This window comes from Prunus dulcis, chromosome 7 (assembly GCF_902201215.1).
Source record: "Prunus dulcis chromosome 7, ALMONDv2, whole genome shotgun sequence".
NCBI lineage: Eukaryota > Viridiplantae > Streptophyta > Magnoliopsida > Rosales > Rosaceae > Prunus > Prunus dulcis.
The window spans coordinates 10,891,679-10,913,059 of record NC_047656.1 but is presented as its reverse complement, the minus strand read 5'-3'; the positions used below and the strand labels follow the sequence as shown (position 1 = coordinate 10,913,059).

At 35.4% G+C, this 21,381-nt stretch overlaps 4 protein-coding genes and 1 non-coding gene across 6 annotated transcripts; all 5 read left to right on the top strand.

Moving 5' to 3' along the window:
- Positions 1 to 469: 469 nt before the first annotated feature.
- LOC117634839 (40S ribosomal protein S5-like) lies at positions 470 to 3,165 on the top strand. The gene is made up of 5 exons (XM_034369094.1): positions 470 to 691; positions 1,191 to 1,320; positions 1,970 to 2,241; positions 2,442 to 2,645; positions 2,797 to 3,165. The coding sequence occupies exons 2-5, from the start codon at positions 1,195 to 1,197 to the stop codon at positions 2,849 to 2,851; spliced, it is 657 nt and encodes a 218-aa protein (XP_034224985.1). The 5' UTR covers positions 470 to 691; positions 1,191 to 1,194; the 3' UTR covers positions 2,852 to 3,165.
- A 774-nt stretch (positions 3,166 to 3,939) lies between these two features.
- Positions 3,940 to 4,012, top strand: TRNAA-UGC. The gene has a single exon. It is a non-coding gene; the product is annotated as a tRNA-Ala (tRNA).
- Positions 4,013 to 4,137: 125 nt separating this feature from the next.
- On the top strand, positions 4,138 to 8,894 carry LOC117634837 (homogentisate solanesyltransferase, chloroplastic). Its single transcript, XM_034369092.1, has 10 exons — positions 4,138 to 4,413; positions 5,065 to 5,186; positions 5,292 to 5,438; positions 5,841 to 6,066; positions 6,728 to 6,801; positions 7,124 to 7,216; positions 7,512 to 7,629; positions 7,790 to 7,852; positions 8,362 to 8,394; positions 8,568 to 8,894. Exons 1-10 carry the CDS (start codon positions 4,198 to 4,200, stop codon positions 8,640 to 8,642), a joined length of 1,167 nt encoding a protein of 388 aa, XP_034224983.1. The 5' UTR covers positions 4,138 to 4,197; the 3' UTR covers positions 8,643 to 8,894.
- Positions 8,895 to 12,178: 3,284 nt separating this feature from the next.
- Positions 12,179 to 15,965, top strand: LOC117635904 (IQ domain-containing protein IQM6). 2 transcript variants are annotated; one of them, XM_034370286.1, is made up of 9 exons: positions 12,179 to 12,499; positions 12,600 to 13,134; positions 13,287 to 13,401; positions 13,491 to 13,556; positions 13,649 to 13,737; positions 13,848 to 13,935; positions 14,120 to 14,356; positions 14,481 to 14,582; positions 14,922 to 15,965. In XM_034370286.1, the coding sequence occupies exons 2-9, from the start codon at positions 12,698 to 12,700 to the stop codon at positions 15,645 to 15,647; spliced, it is 1,860 nt and encodes a 619-aa protein (XP_034226177.1). In that variant the 5' UTR covers positions 12,179 to 12,499; positions 12,600 to 12,697; the 3' UTR covers positions 15,648 to 15,965. The 2 variants fall into 2 exon arrangements, with proteins under 2 accessions (XP_034226177.1, XP_034226176.1); XM_034370285.1 differs by having other exon boundaries at positions 12,179 to 13,134.
- Positions 15,966 to 17,614: 1,649 nt separating this feature from the next.
- Positions 17,615 to 20,341, top strand: LOC117634721 (ubiquitin-NEDD8-like protein RUB2). Its single transcript, XM_034368917.1, has 3 exons — positions 17,615 to 17,814; positions 18,752 to 19,011; positions 20,045 to 20,341. The coding sequence occupies exons 1-3, from the start codon at positions 17,722 to 17,724 to the stop codon at positions 20,154 to 20,156; spliced, it is 465 nt and encodes a 154-aa protein (XP_034224808.1). The 5' UTR covers positions 17,615 to 17,721; the 3' UTR covers positions 20,157 to 20,341.
- The last annotated feature ends 1,040 nt before the right edge of the window (positions 20,342 to 21,381 follow it).

The window sequence follows — 21,381 nt, the reverse complement described above, 5'->3', positions numbered from 1 at the left end:
TAAAAAATCTGGAAACTCAACAACCTCTACGCCATTTTTTTTAATTTAAAAAAAAAAGAGTATGCCTGCCCGGCTATACTATTTCTAAAAAAACTATAGTACAGCTGGCCGGCTATACTATTTTTAAAAAAAATTATAAAAAAAGCCGAGTATAGCCGTACGGCAATACTATTTATAGAAAAAAAAAGGGACCCGCCTAGAGATTAGGTGTGCACGTGTCAACACAAGTCTAGCCACGCGGCTATACTATTTTTTATAAAAATTACCATAGTAAAGCCGCCCGGCTATACTATTTTAAAAAAATTAAAACCCGAATATAGCAGCCCAACTCTATGATTTTGAAAAATACCTGAGAATATAGCCCCGCGACTATACTATTTAGTTACAAAACAAAAGAGACCCACGTGTCAAAAAAAAAAGCATAGCTGGGCAGCTTCTATGATCCTATTTGAAAAAATAAAATTAAAGTAAAAAATAGAGGATATGATTTTTTAACAAAACAAAAATAAAAACAAAATGAGGAAGGGTAAAATAGTAAACATAACCTAAAACCCAAACCCTAGCTGATTAAAGACTTTTTCCTCTCTTTCGCCCTCTGGCCTGCGCCGTTCTCTTGTATTGAGCGTTTCAGAACCCTCTCCAGGCGCCATTTTCTCTTTCTTCTCCAAGCTTCTGAAACTCCTACCTCCAGGTCAGTGGTTATCTCTCTCACCCATCTCTGCCACTTCCTCGGGTAATTAAGATTGTGCTAGGGTTTTGGGGTGGGTTTATTGTTTTGAATGGAAGAGAGCCATACAGTTCTTTGTATTTTGTTATTGATGGCTTATTATTATTTTTTATGCTTCTTACATACTGATTTTGCTGCACCTAGATAAAGCTAAAAGTATTAAAAGAAACAAGAATTTGGCTTGAAATTTTTGTTGGGTTTGTGAATTGAGCTATGAAACTAAGAATCACAAAATTTTGAGGTTTCCCTTTTGCTTCTTCCTTTTTTTTAATATTAATTTTTTATTTTGAAAAAAAAGCTTGATTCAATGTTTTCCCTAATCTCATTTTTTAATTATACATTACTCGATTCACTTTGATATGGAATTCTCGTAATTGCAAAATTAATTTGCAGCACTGATTCTAGTCCCCGCTGTTGTTAACAAATGTTAACAGGTTTTGTTTAATTAATTGTGTTTATACAGAACCATGGCTGCTCCTGCCGTAGATGCTCCTGTCGCAGCTGCTCCTGTCGTAGTTGCTTCTGTTGTGGAACCAACGGAGCCTCACTTTGACGTGAAGCTGTTCAACCGCTGGAGCTTTGATGATGTTCAGGTATCTGGAGTTTGTTTTGCTTTACTTGATTTAATTATACTTTCGATATCTGTTATGAATTAGACGAACTAAGGTTGAGTTTGGTAAACATACGTTTAGCTGGTTGGTTAGCAGCCAAGGATAGGCGTCCTTGCATTTCCTTGTTGGGTTGTAAGTATCATAATGTATATGTTGCTCAACCTCAAGATGTGTAATTTGGACTTGCTTTTGTAATTTAGACATCTCTGTGGCCTCTTTGTGTGGACGTCTTGTGTTTCTTAGATTCACTGTAGGTGTAACTTAGTAGGCTGAGTTTATTGTTATTATTATTATTGTTTATTGCACTTGTTTTGGTCACATGTATTTGGTGCCCTTCCTGACTGTGCTGATTTTATTAACGCCTTTTTTCAATTGATATCAATAAAATGAAAATTTATGTCTGCTTCAGTTAAATTCATATGTGGGTCAAATCTTTTCCTGTCTATTAAGTATATTGATTAATTGGTATTTATGTGTCAAATTGTTTTTAGTTTTTTTAGATGCTGACTAAATCTTTTAATATCAATTATTTGCTAATAATCGTTTCACATTTTCAAACATATAGATTAGTTTGTTGTATTAATTTGTTCATCACATCTACTAATGGTAATATGTAATTTGCAACGTATAGGTCAGTGACATTTCATTGGCAGACTATGTTGGAGTGGCACCTGCCAAACATGCGACCTATGTACCTCACACTGCTGGGAGATACTCAGTCAAACGATTCAGGAAGGCTCAGTGCCCTATTGTGGAGAGGCTTACTAACTCACTCATGATGCACGGCAGAAACAATGGAAAGAAACTCATGGCTGTCAGGATTATTAGGCATGCTATGGAAATTATCCATTTGCTGACTGATCAGAACCCCATTCAAGTTATTGTTGATGCTGTTGTTAATAGGTAAGTGGATGCAGATTTGTTATTATATTTATCATAGTAATTGCATACTTGCCTTGTGCTTAGTCCTTTTTTTATATCGGAGGGGAAGCTCAAGTGGCCTTTGGTATAATTTCTCCCGATTATATGTTGATTTTTTATATCTCCTTAAATTGATCAAACATTTTTTCTTTTCTTTTGTATGTCTGCTTTGTGCTGATCAGTGGTCCACGTGAAGATGCAACTCGTATTGGATCTGCTGGAGTTGTTAGGCGTCAGGCTGTGGATATCTCACCTTTGAGACGTGTGAATCAAGCTATCTATCTCCTCACAACTGGTGCTCGTGAGTCTGCTTTTAGAAACATCAAAACTATTGCAGAATGTTTGGCTGATGAACTTATTAATGCTGCCAAAGGTTCCTCTAACAGGTACTGATTGATGGCTTGCTTTCTAAGCGCTTATTTTCTTATTACTTATTATTCTCGGCCAAAGCTCTTTTATCTCTGATTTTATTTCCGTTTTTGTTATGTAGTCTGATTTAATTTCCTTCCTTTGTTTCCTTGTTTCTTTTGTGTGCAGTTATGCGATCAAGAAGAAGGATGAGATTGAAAGAGTTGCCAAGGCCAACCGTTGAGGGGCTGCAGAAAACTATGTTGGCAACAAGGAGAATTTTGTCTGCGTTTGTTTGTTTACTCATCATTTAGTGATTGTCGGATTTACCCTTTGAATATGAGAGATGTCTCTGCCCTTCTATGTTGATGATCCTCAAGTTTTATGTGGTTGGATGTTGTGGTTGACTCGAATTTTATTTAGATTAATGTTACTTTGACATTCATGCGGTTGCTTTTTAGAGTTATTTTAGCATTATGGTTTCCTGTAAGGTGACCCTGAAGATTTCCTTGTGCACAAATAATAAAATGGACTTTAGGCAGTGACACCCTTTTTCTTTTGGAATGCCTACCATGTTAATACTAGTGCTGTTGCCCCTTGAGGAAGCTACCATGGCACAGTTGTCTTACCACCGCACCCTCTTTCGGAGGGTCAGTAATGCGAAGGATGTTTAACGGGAGGGAGGAGGGTGTGGTTTTCCTATTTCCTCTCTTGTTAAAAAGGTACTACAAAATGAGAGGGATGATGCTTCAATTTTAAACTATTGAGCAAAATGGTTGGTGAGTGAGTAGGGATCATCAAAACACCAAACCATCCAATGTAAAGACGGTTTTCAGTGCTGGTTATCCAGTTACAAAAGAGACCCCATAGGCTTTCGCTTTCGCGTCTCTCTAAAATTGCAGTCATGGTAAAATCTTGGGTTATTCAATCATTAATCATCAGGGACTCCCAAGCACACGAATTCTCTATAAATAGAAATGAATTCTCTATAAATAGAAATAATAGATAATTGAGGGCTTGTTATTCAACAGTATAACATGACTTATATACCCATGTCAACCAATATCAACATTGATAGATATCTATGAGGACCGTCTTTGCAATATAGAAGATATCAGAACTCTCTATCATTTCCTTGAGTAACCAACTAAGTACTAATGTTGCTCAATTTTAAATAATAAATAAAAAAACTAGTGTAGCGATACTTATGTTCTCAAAAGTTAACAATTTCAAATCTGCCATTTATTAGGAGGAAGAAAAAAAAAAAAAGTAAGCAAATGTAGTTCTTTAAAAATTGTATAAATTGAATAGTATGAAACTTATCAGCAAGTTGGGGATGTAGCTCACATGGTAGAGCGCTCGCTTTGCATGCGAGAGGTACGGGGTTCGATACCCCGCATCTCCATTTTTCGTTTAACTTTTTTTTTTTTTGGGGTCCGTACTTTCCTTTTGCTTTTTGGAGTATCTACGACACGTCGTTTGACCTCCGTCTTTTCGTGTGTCTGAGTTTCAAAGTGATATCCTCTCTACTTTCTCGGAGGCACGGACAGACTCTTGTTTCTCGCTCTCTGTCTGTGTTGTAAGCGTAGCATGGAGCTCTCATTCGCTCCCTCATCTTCTCCACGGTTTCCAGCTCTAACCCCTCATTGCAAGACCTTCTCTTCTTTTCCTTCAACTTTCGTTAAGCCAACTTCCAAATCCCCCTTTGCTTCTCTCTCAAAATGCACACAAAACTTGTACTCAATTGGGCTCTACAGAAGCTCAAAGTCCTTACCCAACTGTCAGAAGAGGCGAAATTCCATCTGGGTATGCTGCATTTCTTCCTCAATGATATAAATTACATTCAACTTTTAGTTGGTCCAATTGGGTTCTTCTCTAAGCACTGTTCATTAGGAAATGCCACTATGAAACTTTGGTTAGAAGATTTTTTTTATTTTTTTTTCCTTTTTCTTTTCCAGTTGGGTATGTTTGATTTTGCTCCAATTAGTGAATTTTGGTCTCTGTAATTTTTTCCTTTAGCTGTTATTGTTAGCTTGTGGAACTGGAAGTTTCTACTTGATTATTATTCTGAAGTGATGCTGCAATTACGACATTATGTCAAGGTTTGAAGGACTAATATAGGGTAAGCGGTTGATAGTACGCAATCCTACTATTGAACATGTCAAAGCAGCAAAAAACTGGTTAGAAGCTTGATATAGTTGGTTGTACCTATTTGCTTTACTGTGGAACATACAAATAGAAAAGGAAAAAAAAAAAAAAAAAAAAAAAAAGGCAATTTGGTGTCTGTTTATAGATTATACTCCCTGTCCCTTGTTGCTGATTTTGATTTTGATTTTACATGTGTTAGTACTTGATTCGGTTCCATATACATGGTTGCATATTGATTTTGGAGACTGTATTCTATGAGACTCAAGCCCTTTCTTTTTATGGTATTAAAGTGAAAGTGAATGCTGCCAGGCCTGCAGTCAAGTTGAAGCTGCTGGATCTGATCCAGTGTTGACCAGAATTTCAGATTTTAAAGATGCTTGTTGGAGATTCCTGAGGCCTCATACCATACGTGGAACAGTTCTGGGTTCTACGTAAGTAATTACCACACAGAACATTGATTTGTATTAGTAAACTGGTTTCATTTCCAACTCAGGCCAGGTGTAGTTGACCAAATTTCTTTGTTGTTTTGTCCACAGTGCTTTGGTGACTAGAGCGTTGATTGAGAACTCCAATTTGATAAAGTGGTCTCTGCTGTTTAAGGCATTCTCTGGTCTTTTTGCTCTACTATGTGGGAATGGTTACATAGTTGGCATCAACCAGATTTACGATATCAAAATTGACAAGTACGATGGGCGTATATTTTTACGAATTTCTGTTTCTTAAGCATACTATTAGACAAGGATTTGCGCAACAGCCTTAAACTCAAAATATTGGTTTCCAACAACCACAATAGGGTTTGTACACATTTTTTGTTGTTTAAGATCCATCACAAGTTGGCCCTTGTCAGAATGTAATTGATGCCTTAACATAGTTGATGAATATCAATCATCTGATCTAGAGACTCTTGATAGAACCTGTTCCTTAGTCATTGATAAAAGGAAAAATATAGAGCCAGACGATCTTGACCTTTGGTAAATCATCTGTTCTGTTTTTTCTTTGTTTCCATTGTGTGACAGACTGTCCAAGAACATTATTGCATATTAGTTTCTTTGAACTTATTCTGCATCTCTCTGTTGTGTTTGCAGGGTAAACAAACCTTATTTACCTATTGCTGCAGGGGACCTTTCAGTTAAATCAGCATGGCTTCTGGTGGTATTTTTTGTAGTGACTGGCCTGTTGATTGTCGGAATGAACTTTGGGCCATTCATTACTTCTCTATACAGTCTTGGTATTTTCCTTGGTACCATATATTCTGTTCCTCCGTTTAGAATGAAGAGATTTCCTGTTGCAGCATTTCTTATAATTGCTACGGTATCACTTTTTCCTCCTGCTATCCAATTCTCACAATAGAAATATGTGCTTATTTTTTGCAATTTTTTTTTTCTCCATTCTAAAGTCAGTAACTACTCAAATTGCTTGATATTTTTTGTACATGGGATTTGAAATTCATGTGCCCACCTTAAAATGTCCAAATAAAAAGTAAAGTAGATAATAGTTAATACATTTATAATCATCACAATCTAAGCAAGTTCTGGTAAAAAAGCCTGAAAGTTATAGAGAAATAAAGTTAAACATTCACAAATTATACCCATGAAAAAAAGAGAGTAGAAAAGTGTTGGCGGAAGCAGACCTGTGAGTCACAGGAAAGCGAGTAGTTTATTTTAGAAGCAGTGTGAAACAAAAAACAAAAAACAAAAAATTCCAAATATGAATATTACCCTAATGGCTGAAGCACCAAATGCTATTGTAGCATAACACTCTTTATAGTTGAATCGCTGCAATAGTGTAGTTCTACTGATCTCATGTAGTTGTCTAAAAATTTATGTGCATGAATTCAAACAACTTTTGAGCAAGGAGCCTGGAAAGTAAATATATTATGAAGAGGATAGGATCTGTTCAATGACTATTATGTTGATTCACAAATATATTTTAAAAATTATTTTGCCTTATTTTTCTCCAATAACTACTGCAGGTACGGGGTTTCCTTCTTAATTTTGGTGTATATTATGCCACTAGAGCTGCCCTTGGGCTTCAATTTGAGTGGAGGTGTGTTACCATTTGTCGTATTTTAACTCGTATGACTATACAATTGGATGGACTAATACAGGATTGATAAGGAACTGCTGTAGTTTACACACCAATATGGATTTTGAAAGTTAACAAAAAGGGACCTTTTCTAAATCCAACACATGAGCATTACTAATTTTCAATTTTCAATTTTATTATGCAAACAAATCTGTATTGATTGATCTAATTGTCCAACTTTCTCTTGTGAATGTTACTATATCCTTCTGATATTTTAGCTGTGTAATGTTCATAATTTAAAATTTTAAAGAGACTGATGCTGAAATTCAAATTCTACCTGCAGCTCGCCTGTGGCTTTTATCACTACCTTTGTAACATTATTTGCATTGGTTATTGCCATAACAAAAGATCTTCCTGATGTAGAGGGAGACCGCAAGTAAGTTGCAGGGCCTAGTTACTTTCTGGCAGCTGATTTCTCATTTGATTCTTACCCCATATAATACTTTCCGCACCCTCTACCCCATACTTGCATAGACACAGAGTGGGTATCATTTTGCCATGTAATTAGCATATTTGATATCACTCACTGTAATTGTCAATGTCTTATATTATGCTTAACCAATATTGGTACTCTTTTCTCTACATTTTCAGATCAGAATGCACCATTGTTTTTGTTTAAAGCCTAACATTCCAGTTGCCCACCAATACTTATTTCAAATATATGCTTACAGGTTTCAGATATCAACATTTGCAACAAAACTTGGAGTTAGAAAGATTGCGTTCCTCGGTTCTGGGCTTTTGCTGCTAAACTATGTTGGTTCTATATTCGCAGCAAGTTTCATGCCTCTGGTGAGCATGTATCCCTTTGAACTTTGAAGTGTATCTCTAGATGCTTGCGTGGTTCATGCTTTTGGACAAAAGCTAATGGCTTTGATTTATTGTGTTTGTGAAATTCTTCGTGTTTTCCGTCGACTCAAAAAATTAAAGCCTTTATGTTGCTTGTGTACAGGCATTCAGGCGTAGCTTAATGATACCGACCCATACAATTTTGGCTCTGAGTTTAATTTTCCAGGTTTGTATCTTGCTGTTCTGACCTCATCACCACTATATCCATTCTAAACGGCTTCTTTTTCTTTTTCTTTTTTTGTTTGTTCCTTGTTTTTATGAATGTCTTTTTATTTACATCCCCCCCTCTCTTTTCTGTCAATGCTCCAAGAGTATCACTCTAGCATAATTTCATTTATGCTTATGATATCAGACAAATTTACTGTAGAAAATGGCATCCCACCTCTCTGTAGTTTCTTCTCACTGAATGATTTTTTCAGTTAGGCAATTATGATACTGATTCTTTTCAATATTAGGAATTCTGGTATATTTTGTGTGTGTGCGTGTGTGGTGAGGACTTGGGAGAATAAAGTGACAATGGCAACGTGTTCTGCTTCGTGCTTTCTAATCTGCATTTAATTGGATGTGAATGGTTTATGTTAGAGCTCTTTCGCACACACAAACAAACAACACTTGATGAAAATTTGTGCTTTATTGTTGAACTCTTATGTAAATTTTGTTCTCATGTACTTTCAGACTTGGGTGCTCGAGCAAGCAAATTACACCAAGGTATAAAATTCCATTTTGTGTAAATAGCATTTTACTGGTCTAATGATCAAGCAGTACAGTTTGGAATAGGACAATTCGGCACAACTACTTCGAGATGATCTATTCAGATTCCAATAAAATGACAGAGAGTATTTGATTCATCATCTGATCATAATTTTGAATGCGTTCTGCAGGAAGCAATTGCCGGCTACTACAGATTTATATGGAATCTCTTCTATGCTGAGTATATCATTTTTCCTTTCATCTAGCAACTCCCTCAGTATTTGCTGAATCTTGGATGAGAGAGAGAGCGAGAGAGAGAGAGAGTTCATATCTTGTCAGCCTGTAAATATTGGCATAAGGAACTAGCATATGTTATATGAATCCATATGTAACAGGTTTTTCTTGCATCAAATTCTTATCCTATGTAAGGAACGTGGTAGATATGTAATATGATACTGGCCGATTCTTTTAAAGCCTGACCTTGATATATAATAGTTGGACACATGAAGTTTTTCTAAGTTAAGCCCTTATAAGAAAAGTGCACACATCATTTCTAGGGTTGCCTATAATATATTTCAACAATCGAAATCATCTATATTTAGGTCATCTTTCAAGGAGAACAAGGACATCTCTGCTTTAGAAAGCCTCCGTTTTAACATGACATTGTACACAAAGTAACAAAACAATTATTATAATTTTGAAAAGTCATGTGATGTTATAGAACTAGAATAATCAAAGAGTATGAGAAGTACCACTAAATACTGGGAGTATATTGGGAGTGGAATTATATTTGCTTTTTGTGGTGTTTACACTGAGAGAATTTCTTCTTAGATAGAACTCACTCTCTCTTTTCTTTTCTGACTCTGACTCTCTTCTCTTCTAATTGGTTGTGTATTTTACAATTTAAGAGGAAGCCTATTTATAGGTAATTAGAATGGCCTCCCGTGAATGCATCTTCAACATTTTCTCCCAACATCATAATTTCATCTTTTAACTAATACTCCCTTATTTTATTCATGTGGACTTCACTTCTTACTTTATAACATGTGAGATTTTATCGTAGCTTCATATATGTATGATGCACTCAGATGCTGACTAGTTGACCAATGTACAAGTTTTCTCTTTCGATTTTCTCACACGCCAAACACCTAATTTACCTAAACCAGTAATCTCCGAAGTCCATAATCTCCCATGCCTTGAAACTTTCCAAATGTCCTTTTTCTTCTTCTCTTTCATCTGGTCATCAACTACTATAAATAAAATAGGAACGAGTGAATTGACTGTTGAGTTGTGAGTGTGTCGGTGCTTTACAAAAACAAAACAAACGCGTTGGACTTGGACCAAAAAAATACACCTCGGGCTCTGTAATTAGAATGAGTCAGAATTAAAAGCACTTTTGCGGAAAGCTCCATATTCTCCAGCTGCTCATAGAATCTAATCCAAACAAATCCCACTCTAACAGGCCGTACTGTGACAGTACATGAGCTGTACTCGTTCTTGAATCACAATGAAGTCTACTTCTTGTCACAACTCGTGAACGCATCGTCCAAATATTACATCACTCAAAAATTACTACACCTGATAAAATCATATACAATGTAATTCACATCGTCCAAATTTTCTCGTGTTGAGTTCACAAGTATTAATATGATAATGACATGTATTTTTTGTTTTTGTTTTTTTTCAATGAGAGGTCAATGTTCATTCGCGAAACATATTTAACACGCTATTGTTATGAAATGTTGTTTTAAAAAATCAATTTTGCAAATAAATTCATCTTTTGAATTTGTATATTCAAACATAAGAAATTATTTATTTAATTTACTCATAGGTAATACAACATGCTCATATTTAAATTAATGATCGAATGTAAGTGTTAAAATTCTTTTGCACAATATGAACATGACATTTGAGCATGTAGCTGCAATAAACCTAATTTGAGAAGAAGAAGAAGAAGAAGAAAAAGACAAAAAAGTGGTACGGCGAAAGAGAAGGGAAAATAATAATAGTTTCAAGGACCGTACTTACAATTTTGCCGTGGCGGTGACCCACTTGCATTTAAGAAGGTGGCGGGCCAAAGGGTAAATATGTATTTGTTGAAACTTAATTTTTTGGTGGAAAATAAATTGCTTTACACTTGAAAGTGCTCTTCCTCAGTCTCGTACGTCTTCCACATGGCCAGGCAGTGTGAGGAATGCAACAAATTTAACATGTTGGATCAACCTCAACCACAACCAAATGTTGAATCAAATAATGGTTTATATTAAGCTGCATCTTATAGGAATAAATGGGGATTTTTCTTCTTTTTCAAATGTTGCGGGTTAGATTACTTGACTAAGGCAATGTATTCACCTAATTATACCTGAGTTCAAACTCCCCTTTTCGTACGTAAAAATTGTTTAAAATATCGTTCTTGTAAAAAGAAAGAATTTTTTCTTTTGCTAATTTAATCAGTATAATTAGTTAATGTAACTAAAATCATGTATGAATGTGTGGTCTTTTATATATATATGACATTTTCGATCATTTGAAAACATAACATTTTTCCATAAAAAAGGGAAACCCTATACTTTTCATAAGTTTTTTCGCATGATGCAAATAACACTCATTTAAGAGAATATTGGGTAGGAGAAATGTATTGTTTTCTAACCAAAGAAGTTTCCATGCATCTGTGGCCATACAATACTAAATAGGGTTTTTAGAAACCATCCCATTCCCACCCAAAATTTGTGAGAAGAGAGAAAGAAAAGATTCCTTGACCAAAAAAAAAAGAAGAAGAGAAAAAGAAAAGATTGGAAAAGGGTTTGGATGGCTAATGTCAAGTTAAAAATTACAAAGGGGATAAACTAACATGGATTAGTTAGATGAAGAAACAACCAAAAAAAAAACGAAACAAAACAAAAAGCAATTAGAAAAGTAATTAAATTATCAATTAAACCTTCAAACGACAATGTGTTCGTCATCATGAGAACTTTACACATCAAATCACTTGCTTGCTTGAAAATGCATATATTCCTCCTAAAATCACAAGCAATTTATTACATTAACTATAAATTAAACTTGCATTATAGATTTTTGGTAATGATCATTTATATCATAATAGAATTTAGTCCTAATAACAACAAAATTCAAACTTAACAAAAAAAAGGGGTATTTAAACTAGTATCTTATAAAACTTGTCGTGCACCTTTTCGTTTTTACTTAAAGAAAATGAAGCTTATTTTCCTTCAAACCAAATATGATTAAACCAATTATAGAAAAATTTAAAATCACGTAATTTTAGACATAAACACAACATTGACATGAATTAAAAAGATCAAAATAGAGATTCATTAAGAAAAATATATATTATAAGTTGGTGAACTTTCTCTTGTGGTCAATAACACTTGTGGGGAGACTATGATCCAACTGTTACTCTTTTTCTTCCCCCCTCTTCTCTCTATATAGAAATTCTCTCTCTAGAATTCTCTCTCTAACTTCTATATATAAATGTTGCAAGAATAGCATGAAGCCAACGTAGGTGCTCTGTAAGCCAGAGACAGAGAAAAAAAAGTAAAGCTCTCTGTGGAAGGAGAGAAGCAAGCCCATGAAAGCCACTCTGTAACCTTTGAAACCTCTACAAAATAAAACCCCTTCAACTTCCCACATTCTCCGCTCTCTCTCCCATCATTCGTCCATTTCTTTACTTCCTCTCCATCTTTCTCTCTCTACCCTTCTTTGGTTCTCTCTTTCCTCAGCCTTGTCTTAAACCAGTCTCCATCTCTGCTTCCATTCTGTCTCTGATTAAGGTAAGACTCATTGTGCACCTTCATTCATAAATGTATCAAAAGGCTTTCTTGTGAGTCATTCACTTAATTTGTTGGTTGAATGTTGCAATTGGTGATGTGTGTGTGTTAGTATTTGCATTTAATGCATTTGAGACTTTTAATATTTTCAAATTTACAAGTTGCAAAATTTTGTATCACCCAATTTAGAGTGTTGGATATAAACCCTCCTCTGCAATTTGCATGGGATTGTAAAATGGCTTTTGAGGAACCATGCTTTAGATTCTAATAGAAAAGCAGGAAAGAGGAGGAAATGGATGTGTGCCTATATATTCAATGGTAGACCTCCATTCATGAATGTTGAAACAATGTTTGTTGGTACCAAGTTTGATTATATTGCCCTTCATGGATATCAAGTTTGAAGAACTTTTTATGTTTAATTCTGTACATTCTGTTCAGTTTTTTACAGGTAAAGAGACCCAATAGATCTCGATCATCTCGTCGATTCAGATCTTGGTTATTTGTAGTATAATCTTACAGATATCCCTTGTTGGTCAATGGGGTTTCCAGTTTCCTGCCCACTTTCTGATTTTGATGATTTGGATAGTCATTGTGGAGCTGTTCTTGTAAGTCCAGTTAGTCTTAGGAAAGAAGAAGAGAGGAAGCCCTTGCGGTCATTAAGCTCCAACAGCCCTGATTCAGAACCAACCACCACAAATGGTTCAGGAAAGATGAATATTGAAGGATCACTTAGCTTTAAAGGGATGGAGTTAAACACCAAGCCCTTAACAAAGACATGTTCGGCAGATATGGAAAACATTGCGTCTACCAGAGCCGAAAGCGATGCTGGAGACCCTTTGCAGACAACAGAAAACCAGACCCAGGAGCCAGGAAAACACAGATACCAGGCTGCATTGAAGTTGCAGAAAGTTTATAAAAGTTTCCGCACGAGAAGACAGTTAGCAGATTGTGCAATTCTTGTTGAGCAAAGATGGTATGCTTTCATGTCTTCTTTCAATTTGAATAGCTTTCGGTGTCACACATGAAAGGAAATGGAAAAATTTTATGCCTACTAGTCCTGTCCACATATCCCCTATTTGTATCCTTCTGAAGTTAGACTTATATTTTGGTGAACTCAATTTGTAGGTGGAGGGCACTAGATTTTGCTGAGCTCAAACGGAGCTCAATATCATTTTTTGACATTCAGAAACCCGAGACAGCTGTTTCTCGCTGGTCTAGGGCAAGAACCAGAGCTGCCAAGGTTAGTTAGTATTACACTACGTGAAATGCACTTCTGTATTACACTGCTATATTATGGCTCTCACTGCTGCTGCATCATCTCTTTTGAAGGTGGGAAAAGGTTTGTCTAAGGATAAAAAGGCCCGTAAACTTGCTTTGCAGCATTGGCTTGAGGCAGTAAGTTCTATACCTTATAGTGCAACATACCTTAGAATCAATGTTCAAAATTTTCTTTATGGATTCTTACTCTTGTTCCTTCCTATTAACAGATTGATCCTCGACATCGTTATGGCCATAATCTTCACTTTTATTATGCGAAATGGCTCCATTGTGAGAGTACACAGCCCTTCTTCTATTGGTAAGTTTAATTTGGGACATCATGCAAAGCAATTAGAAATGCTCCTTGATCACAGCCAAGAATGTTGTAGCACCTATTTAATAATAAATTTTTTTCTCTTAAAAATGCAGGCTTGACATAGGAGATGGAAGAGAAGTCAACCATGAAGTATGTCCTCGGCCAAAGCTTCAAACACAATGCATCAAGTATCTTGGCCCAGTGAGTCTCATCTTCCATTATGATTTCTCATTTCTATATGTTTTCGTGAAGGAGTTTGAATCTCTTCTCACCATGGTATTTCAATCTTCTAACCATAAACCTTAAGAATGAAACAAATTCCCAAGACATTTTAGATCAAACAAAACCGGTGTACCTACCGATAACTGTTGCTACATTTCTGCAGATAGAAAGAGAGGCTTATGAAGTTGTAATGCAAGATGGGAAGTTCATTTACAAGCAGAGTGGAAATCTTCTTGATACAACAGAAGTCAGAGATGCTAAGTGGATATTTGTCCTTAGCACATCCAAGACCTTGTATATTGGACAGAAGAGCAAAGGTACATTTCAACATTCAAGCTTCTTGGCAGGTGGAGCCACACTCTCTGCTGGAAGATTAGTGGTGGAACAGGGAATTCTTAAGGTAGGAAAGAGTAATATATCAACGATTTTCGTATACCTAGTAGATTGAATCCTGTGTCTTTCTTTGAGATTAGGCTTTAATATAATAGTTACTAACACTCTTTTTTTCTTTTTTGGTTTAACAGTCAGTTTGGCCTCATAGTGGCCATTATCTCCCAACAGAGGAAAATTTTCAGGAATTCATGTTGTTCCTTATTGATCACAACGTAGATCTCACAAATGTTAAGGTACGTCGGGAAAAATTCGATTATTTTAACTGAAGAAGTTACCATCTTCTACTGTCTCAGCAGATGATGTTTTGTGTAGCAGTATATGACATGATAGGATATTATTAACTGGACAGAGCTGATCGAAATCTATATTTCCCACGTATCGGGGTTTTCCCATAAATTAATGCTCTGAGATGAGATCCTCAGACACAAATGCACCCTTGTAGCTAGCAAAAACTCTTCCCTATACTATATGAAACATAATGTTCCCATGATTCATAGTAGATACTGTTTCCATTAAAGAAATAGTAATGTACAATTGACCTGGTAATAATGTACCTTTCTTTCAATTTTCAGAGAAGTGCAGCTGATGATGAAGAAGGAGGCCTCAGCAAAAAGAGCAGCAACATTGGAATTCGAAACAGTCCCAAAAAACCAAATCCATCTAAAGATACTGGAACAACTAATGCTGAAGGCTCAGGGCAAGGGCAAGATAGCACTGATCCAAGCAATGAGGACTCTAACCCTGCAGAAAATGCTAATCCTATTCTGTTAAGATTGCCTGAAAGATTCTGCTCAAAGATAGCCAAACTTGAAATACCACAAAGAAATGATGCGTTTGACATTCTCAAGGAGGGAATACCAATAACTTGTCGCGAATATTTTCCAGATTCTGCTTCCGACGATGGTTATGAGACAGCTGAAGAATCACTCTTAACAGAGGAAGATTTCATGATCCCTAAACTAAACTTGTTTGAAGACGATGAATTTGAAGAAGACGAAAAGCCAGTGCCAAAAGAGAAAATCATGCAAAGGATTGATTCACATAAAGGAATGAAGTCATATCAGTTGGCTCAGCAATTAACCAGTAGGTGGACAACAGGAGCTGGACCGCGGATTGGTTGCATGAGGGACTATCCTTCTGAGCTTCAGTTCCGAGTTTTAGAGCAAGCCAACTTGTCACCAAGAAGAACTGGAAGAAGTCCCCGGCCCTTGCTTCCATCTCCTTTAAGTACAGAGAGAACTGCAGGGAAAAGTCCCCTTGGCCCTCGGAAGAGCAAGAGACACAACACCATAGGCTGACTGCTACATATTAGATCAAAGGATCATCTGTAGCAATTATTTCATGTTTTGATAGAGAAGATGATATAGGAATTGTTTTTGCATTCTTTTAGAACTTTTTTTGTAGAGTTTGGACTCAACAGCTCTTCAGAAAGAGATCTTTTACAGCGCTTAAGTGCTTTTTCTTACGCTGGCCTGACCCATTGATTTAGATTCACGGGTTCCATACCGAAAGAAACGTAGTCATGTCACAGGCAAAGAATATGCAGAAGCTTGTTAACATGGCTTTGCAGATGCAGACTTACAGAACCCTACATGTTTTTTTTCTTTATTTACTAACTTGCTTCTTACAAATAAAACTAGAAATAGTTTTTGGAGGACAGCAAGTTATATATTTCTCATATCCTTGTTTCTGCAAATCAGCCTTCTGGATCTTGCTTCCCTCCAAGCAAAGAATTAAACTGAAGATTGCCTCTTAAAATCGATACATGCATTCAGCATTCTCTTTTTTTGCCTTTTGTTTCTTCGGTATTCAGAATGTGTTGTATGTATAGGCACAAGTATTCTAAAATGTGATATATTTCTTGGAACCCTTCTCTTTCTCTCTCCTCCATTTTCATACAATCTTATCCATCCATGATCAATTATGTCATAAGAGTGACCGAAAAAAAAAAAGTGCTATTTATGAAAATATATTATATTTCTTGAAAATAAATGGGAGCTGATTTCCCTACTTCTCTTTTCTTCACTTACACTCCTTTTTGCTTTTTAATACTTTTTAATCAGTTTTGTTCTTTCTCTTTCCTATTCTATCCTTATCCTACATTAATTTCTTTTTTACTTAACTTTTATATTATTTCTTTTTTATTTTAATACTTAATTTTTCAACTTACACTCCATTTTCAGTATTATAGGGAGAAAAAAAAACTTAATTTCTTACTCGATTAAAGGAAAAAAAATACTGAAAATGGAGTGCAAGTTGGAAAATTAAGTATAAAGAAAAAGAACTAATATAAAAGTGAAGTAAAATGAAATTAATGTAGGGTAAGGGTAGAATAAGAAAGAGAAAGAACAAAATTGATTAAAAAGTATTAAAAAGCAAAAGGGAGTGTAAGTGGAGAAAAAGGGAGTGGAGAAATCATATCCCTTTATCAAATAGAAACTTCATTAGATAAACTTTAACGTACAATCAAAGACATCAACAAGACATTTAACATACCAATCCCAAGAGGGCAACAAACTAATATGCTAAAAACACAACTAAGGCGAACATAAGCCGCACTGAAACTACTAGCCTAGATCACCACAATTAATCGTAAGCCCAAACAAAGCCCACAAACTTAACATAACCAAAATCCTAAAACAGCTTATGAGCCTAGACGGACCCTACCACCACCACCTGATGAAGCGCCTTCGCGACCACACCCACCATTGCATCCGTAACAGATCCGGGGAAAATATGATTTCCAACGATCAGCATAACAATTTAATGGTGTTAAGTTCCTATTAGTTCAGTTAGGATTTTTTTTTCCCTTTTTTAATTATGCGAAAATTGGATTATATTTTAAAGATAACGTGTCAACTTAAAGTCATTTAGATTAAATTTTAATGAGGTGACGTACTTAAAAGAAAAGTCAAGCAGATCGTGGTAGATAAAAAACAAGCAAAGGACCTAGATTCCTTGTCGATTTACTAGTAATTTTTATAAACTCTATGAAAATATTTAAGAATTTATCAACTTTATAAAAATCACTCGCTTAAAACAAATATTTTATTACACTTCTTTAAAATCTTGATTGAATATCTCTGAATTTTAAACTTTTTTAAAAATTGTGAAAATCCCAATTGAAATACGTCCTGAAAAAGCTGGAACCACCCAATTCAACACCAATGCAAAGCGGAGAATCTCAAACGTGGGGGTCCACACTTTCTCATTTTCCAAATCGCACTCGAATTCAGGGTTTTTTTTTGTTACATATATATTCCATTTTTTGCTTGGAAAAAGAAAAGCCCTTTTTCCCTTTGATTTCCAAGTCAAAATCATCAAACCTCTCTCTCTCCCTCCTCCTCCGTGAGACCAAAAACCAAAGAGAACATGCAGATTTTCGTGAAAACCCTAACTGGGAAGACCATCACTCTTGAGGTTGAGAGCAGCGACACCATCGACAATGTCAAAGCCAAGATCCAGGTACTGTATCTCTCTAAATTGAGTTTTCGTCTCATGTATTTATTTGATTCATTTAAAGGAACAACTTTATTTTCTGGAAGCGTTTCTTCGCGATATAATTAGGGTTTCGGTTTCTAGTTAAGATTTGGTTGTTGTTGTATTATGATTTTGTTATTCGGTTTGGTTAAAATTTGTATCAGAGTTTGTGATTGTGTGTGTATATATATGTTGGAACAATTCTATAGCGAGGGTTAGGGTTTCTAATTTGAGCTGTTGGTGCACTGGATTTTATTGAGTACAAAATTTATTGATTTTCTGAGTTTGTTTAGTTTATTGTTCTTGGCAAGTAAAAATACAACTGAAGATTTTGCAAAAAACTAGGCCTTTGCTGTCATCCAATGGGTTGAGTGGTTCTTGTTTATTTGTGTTCCGTCTTTCCCATAGAACTTTTCATTCCTAATTGTATGATTAAGCCTTTATGAAATTAGTTTTGTGAAATGAGATTGTTTCTGTAAGGTTATTGCATAATTGTGTTACTATCATTACCATTCTGCAGTACAAGAAATCCATATAAGCAGACTTGTGTATTAATTTATACAGAACTGGGGAACTGATTGATAAACACGATGTCAAACGGTTTCAGAGTGTCCTCTGTCTTGAACTAATACTAATGAACTGTAGATTTATCTATTAAAGAACAACTTTTCATCACGAAGAGCTAATCAATTATGTATTTTTACAGCATCATGGAAAAATACCTTAATCACCCAGACAGCTTAGTAAATTTGTAAGCGAATTGGATTTAAAATCTGGAAATCATATGATGTTTCGGTCTTTGATATGTACTTTTCTTTTTGCAATTCTTCTTTCCTTCCCTTTACATTTATATGCATCAAAGAGATTTATTATTCTTTTTTGTCATGGAATTGCATGGTAACTCATAGATATTTGGTTTCAGGATAAGGAAGGCATCCCTCCTGATCAGCAGAGATTGATTTTTGCTGGTAAGCAATTGGAGGATGGCCGAACTCTTGCAGATTATAACATCCAGAAGGAGTCAACGCTTCACCTGGTTTTGAGGCTGAGGGGAGGAACTATGATTAAGGTGAAGACTCTTACTGGGAAAGAAATTGAGATTGATATTGAACCAAATGATACCATTGACCGGATCAAGGAAAGGGTTGAGGAGAAAGAGGGAATTCCTCCAGTGCAACAAAGGTATATTTTCTTTTGTTATTATAATTTATTTCACTAAAATAATGTGTTGCTTGAACTCAAGTTATTTCTTCGTCGTTTCATCAGTATATATTAGATGTTAATCATTTCACTTCACAGTGTATTTATATATCATGCCATTTTTCGTGTAAATATAATATTATTTGGGTTTTGCTGCATGTGGTAATGGAATTTCTTATGACTAGAGTAAATTTGATGAATTAAAAAATCAATGGACTGAGATTTTTGCTTTTCCCTTGATCTAGCTATGTGTGTTTGCATTAAAATTGGGTGGTGAGTATGCATGAACTTAGTGCCCTTTTTTTTTGGTATCACTGGAGGAAAGAAAACCCCACTGGGGTTTGATACTGGGTGCCATGGGGGGAGGGGGAATCCACCACCACTGTGGTGGGAACCCATTGGCCCATTTTGTCTTTTTAGTGTTGGATGTTTTACCGACTCATTATTTCTTTACTTCTAAAAGGCTTTGATTCGTGAATTACGCTCTCTATCTCTATAGCACTGAGAATTTCTTTTCCAGTGGGTGAGATTGTTCAAAATAATAGGTTGTCAACATATAACTTTTGTTTGTACTCCTATTTGGGATATTTTAGTTGCTTCTAGTTTGAATTGGATATTGTCTTCTTGTGTGATTCAACATGTGTTTTGAATTTTTTGTGAGAGATGGTTCAAAATCTTGGGGATTTGAAATGGCACGGCCTTCTTGTTATTGAATCTTACATAGCTCTTATTGTTTGTCTTCATAGCTCATGTTATTAGAAATGGCATGGCCTTCTTGTTATTGAATCTTACTTAGCTCTTATTGTTTGTCTTCTTAGCTCATGTTATTTGAAATGGCTCAGCATCTGCAACATTGTTATTTTTATTAATTTTATACTTGACAGCTCCTATTAAGGTGTCGTTTGGCCGCATGTTTAATGGCCAACTAAACAAGTCAGGAGATGTTTTTGATGTTTAATGATTTGTAATGTAATATTTGATTCAAAGATCTAATTTATTTTACAACTGTTTGCAGGCTTATCTACGCTGGCAAGCAGCTTGGGGATGACAAAACAGCTAAAGACTACAACATTGAGGGGGGCTCTGTCCTTCATCTGGTGCTTGCACTACGGGGTGGCAGTCTTTAAATCGTATTTTCGGTTTAGGCAAACTCTTTTGTTGTGGCTTTTATTGAGTCTTGATACTTGAAAGCGTTTGAGTTGCATGTCTTTGTTGATAAATTCGAACACATGGCAAAAAAGCTTCTTGTTCTAAGTTGGTTATTGTGGACATAATTATTACTGTGTTACATACATAATTCTCTCTCTCTCTCTCTCTCTCTCTCTCTCTCTCTCTCCCTCCCCCTGTTTTATTTGTGATGCTTTCCCTTGAGATATGTATTAACCAAAGTAAATGAATCTGTGTGACAGAGGAAAAGAGAGGCTATATCCATCTGAATAGTCTACCTTTGCTTATGAGGGCTAAACAATTGGGGGCAATCTACTCTGTAGAATTTCACCCCTTAAGAATTGGGCTCTTTGTTTCTGTTTGATGGGCAACTTTTTTGTCAAAGACTTCTCTGATATTAGGAAGCGAAATGAAATGGTAATGGGGCCGAAATGGGAATTCCTAGGTTAACATTAGCATTAGTGCCATGGTTAGTTTTTAGAGAACAAAAAGAAAAACATTGGTGTTCTTTTGTTCTTGAAAATACTCTCTTTTGTTTTAAATTGGTTATAAGCCTGTATTAAGAATGTTAATGATTGCATTTACACAATATAATGTCCTAAGCCTCTAGATTTTTCTATGGTAATTGCATCAGGGCCAACCCTGAGCCTGGGCCTCGAATATATTATGTAATTGGTCAGGCCCATATTACAATGAATTTCTTAAGAGTTTAAAAATTTAAGGCCCAAATAAAAATCACACATTAACATTAAAAATTATTAATTTGCTTTGGAACAACATTTATTTAATGGGAAATGCTAGCAACCTTCTCTCTAACAAAGTGTAGAAAAAGTGACACATGTCATAAGGAAAAATGAGAGGATTACATAGAAAGTTGCTAGTATTCCCTTTATCTAATTAATTCGACACTTTCTTCAAGAAAATGCTTCATTCTTCTAGGTTGATTGTTTGTATTTTTATTTTTTTAATGTTTCATAGTTAATATATTTTTGTTGTTTTAGTTTAACGGAACTACCATATTTAAATCAAACGAAAGAACAGGTGTATAAATTTTTTTTTCTTATAAAACTGTGATTATATACAAAGGAAAATTATCCTCTTTTTAATTTTTGCCCTGTGCCACTCAAAAGGCAAGGCCGGACCTCTACAAAAGGTTGCAGGTTGAAGTATTTCAGGAAAACATAA

Coding starts and splice junctions, on each gene's coding strand:
- LOC117634839 (XM_034369094.1), top strand. CDS start 1,195: ATGGCTGCTCCTGCCGTAGATGCTCCTGTCGCAGCTGCTCCTGTCGTA. Junction 2,242..2,441: donor GTTGATGCTGTTGTTAATAG/GTAAGTGGATGC, acceptor TGTGCTGATCAG/TGGTCCACGTGAAGATGCAA. Junction 2,646..2,796: donor GCCAAAGGTTCCTCTAACAG/GTACTGATTGAT, acceptor TTTTGTGTGCAG/TTATGCGATCAAGAAGAAGG.
- LOC117634837 (XM_034369092.1), top strand. CDS start 4,198: ATGGAGCTCTCATTCGCTCCCTCATCTTCTCCACGGTTTCCAGCTCTA. Junction 5,439..5,840: donor TACGATATCAAAATTGACAA/GTACGATGGGCG, acceptor TTGTGTTTGCAG/GGTAAACAAACCTTATTTAC. Junction 8,395..8,567: donor AGCAAGCAAATTACACCAAG/GTATAAAATTCC, acceptor TGCGTTCTGCAG/GAAGCAATTGCCGGCTACTA.
- LOC117635904 (XM_034370286.1), top strand. CDS start 12,698: ATGGGGTTTCCAGTTTCCTGCCCACTTTCTGATTTTGATGATTTGGAT. Junction 13,135..13,286: donor ATTCTTGTTGAGCAAAGATG/GTATGCTTTCAT, acceptor CTCAATTTGTAG/GTGGAGGGCACTAGATTTTG. Junction 14,583..14,921: donor TAGATCTCACAAATGTTAAG/GTACGTCGGGAA, acceptor TTCAATTTTCAG/AGAAGTGCAGCTGATGATGA.
- LOC117634721 (XM_034368917.1), top strand. CDS start 17,722: ATGCAGATTTTCGTGAAAACCCTAACTGGGAAGACCATCACTCTTGAG. Junction 17,815..18,751: donor ATGTCAAAGCCAAGATCCAG/GTACTGTATCTC, acceptor ATTTGGTTTCAG/GATAAGGAAGGCATCCCTCC. Junction 19,012..20,044: donor ATTCCTCCAGTGCAACAAAG/GTATATTTTCTT, acceptor AACTGTTTGCAG/GCTTATCTACGCTGGCAAGC.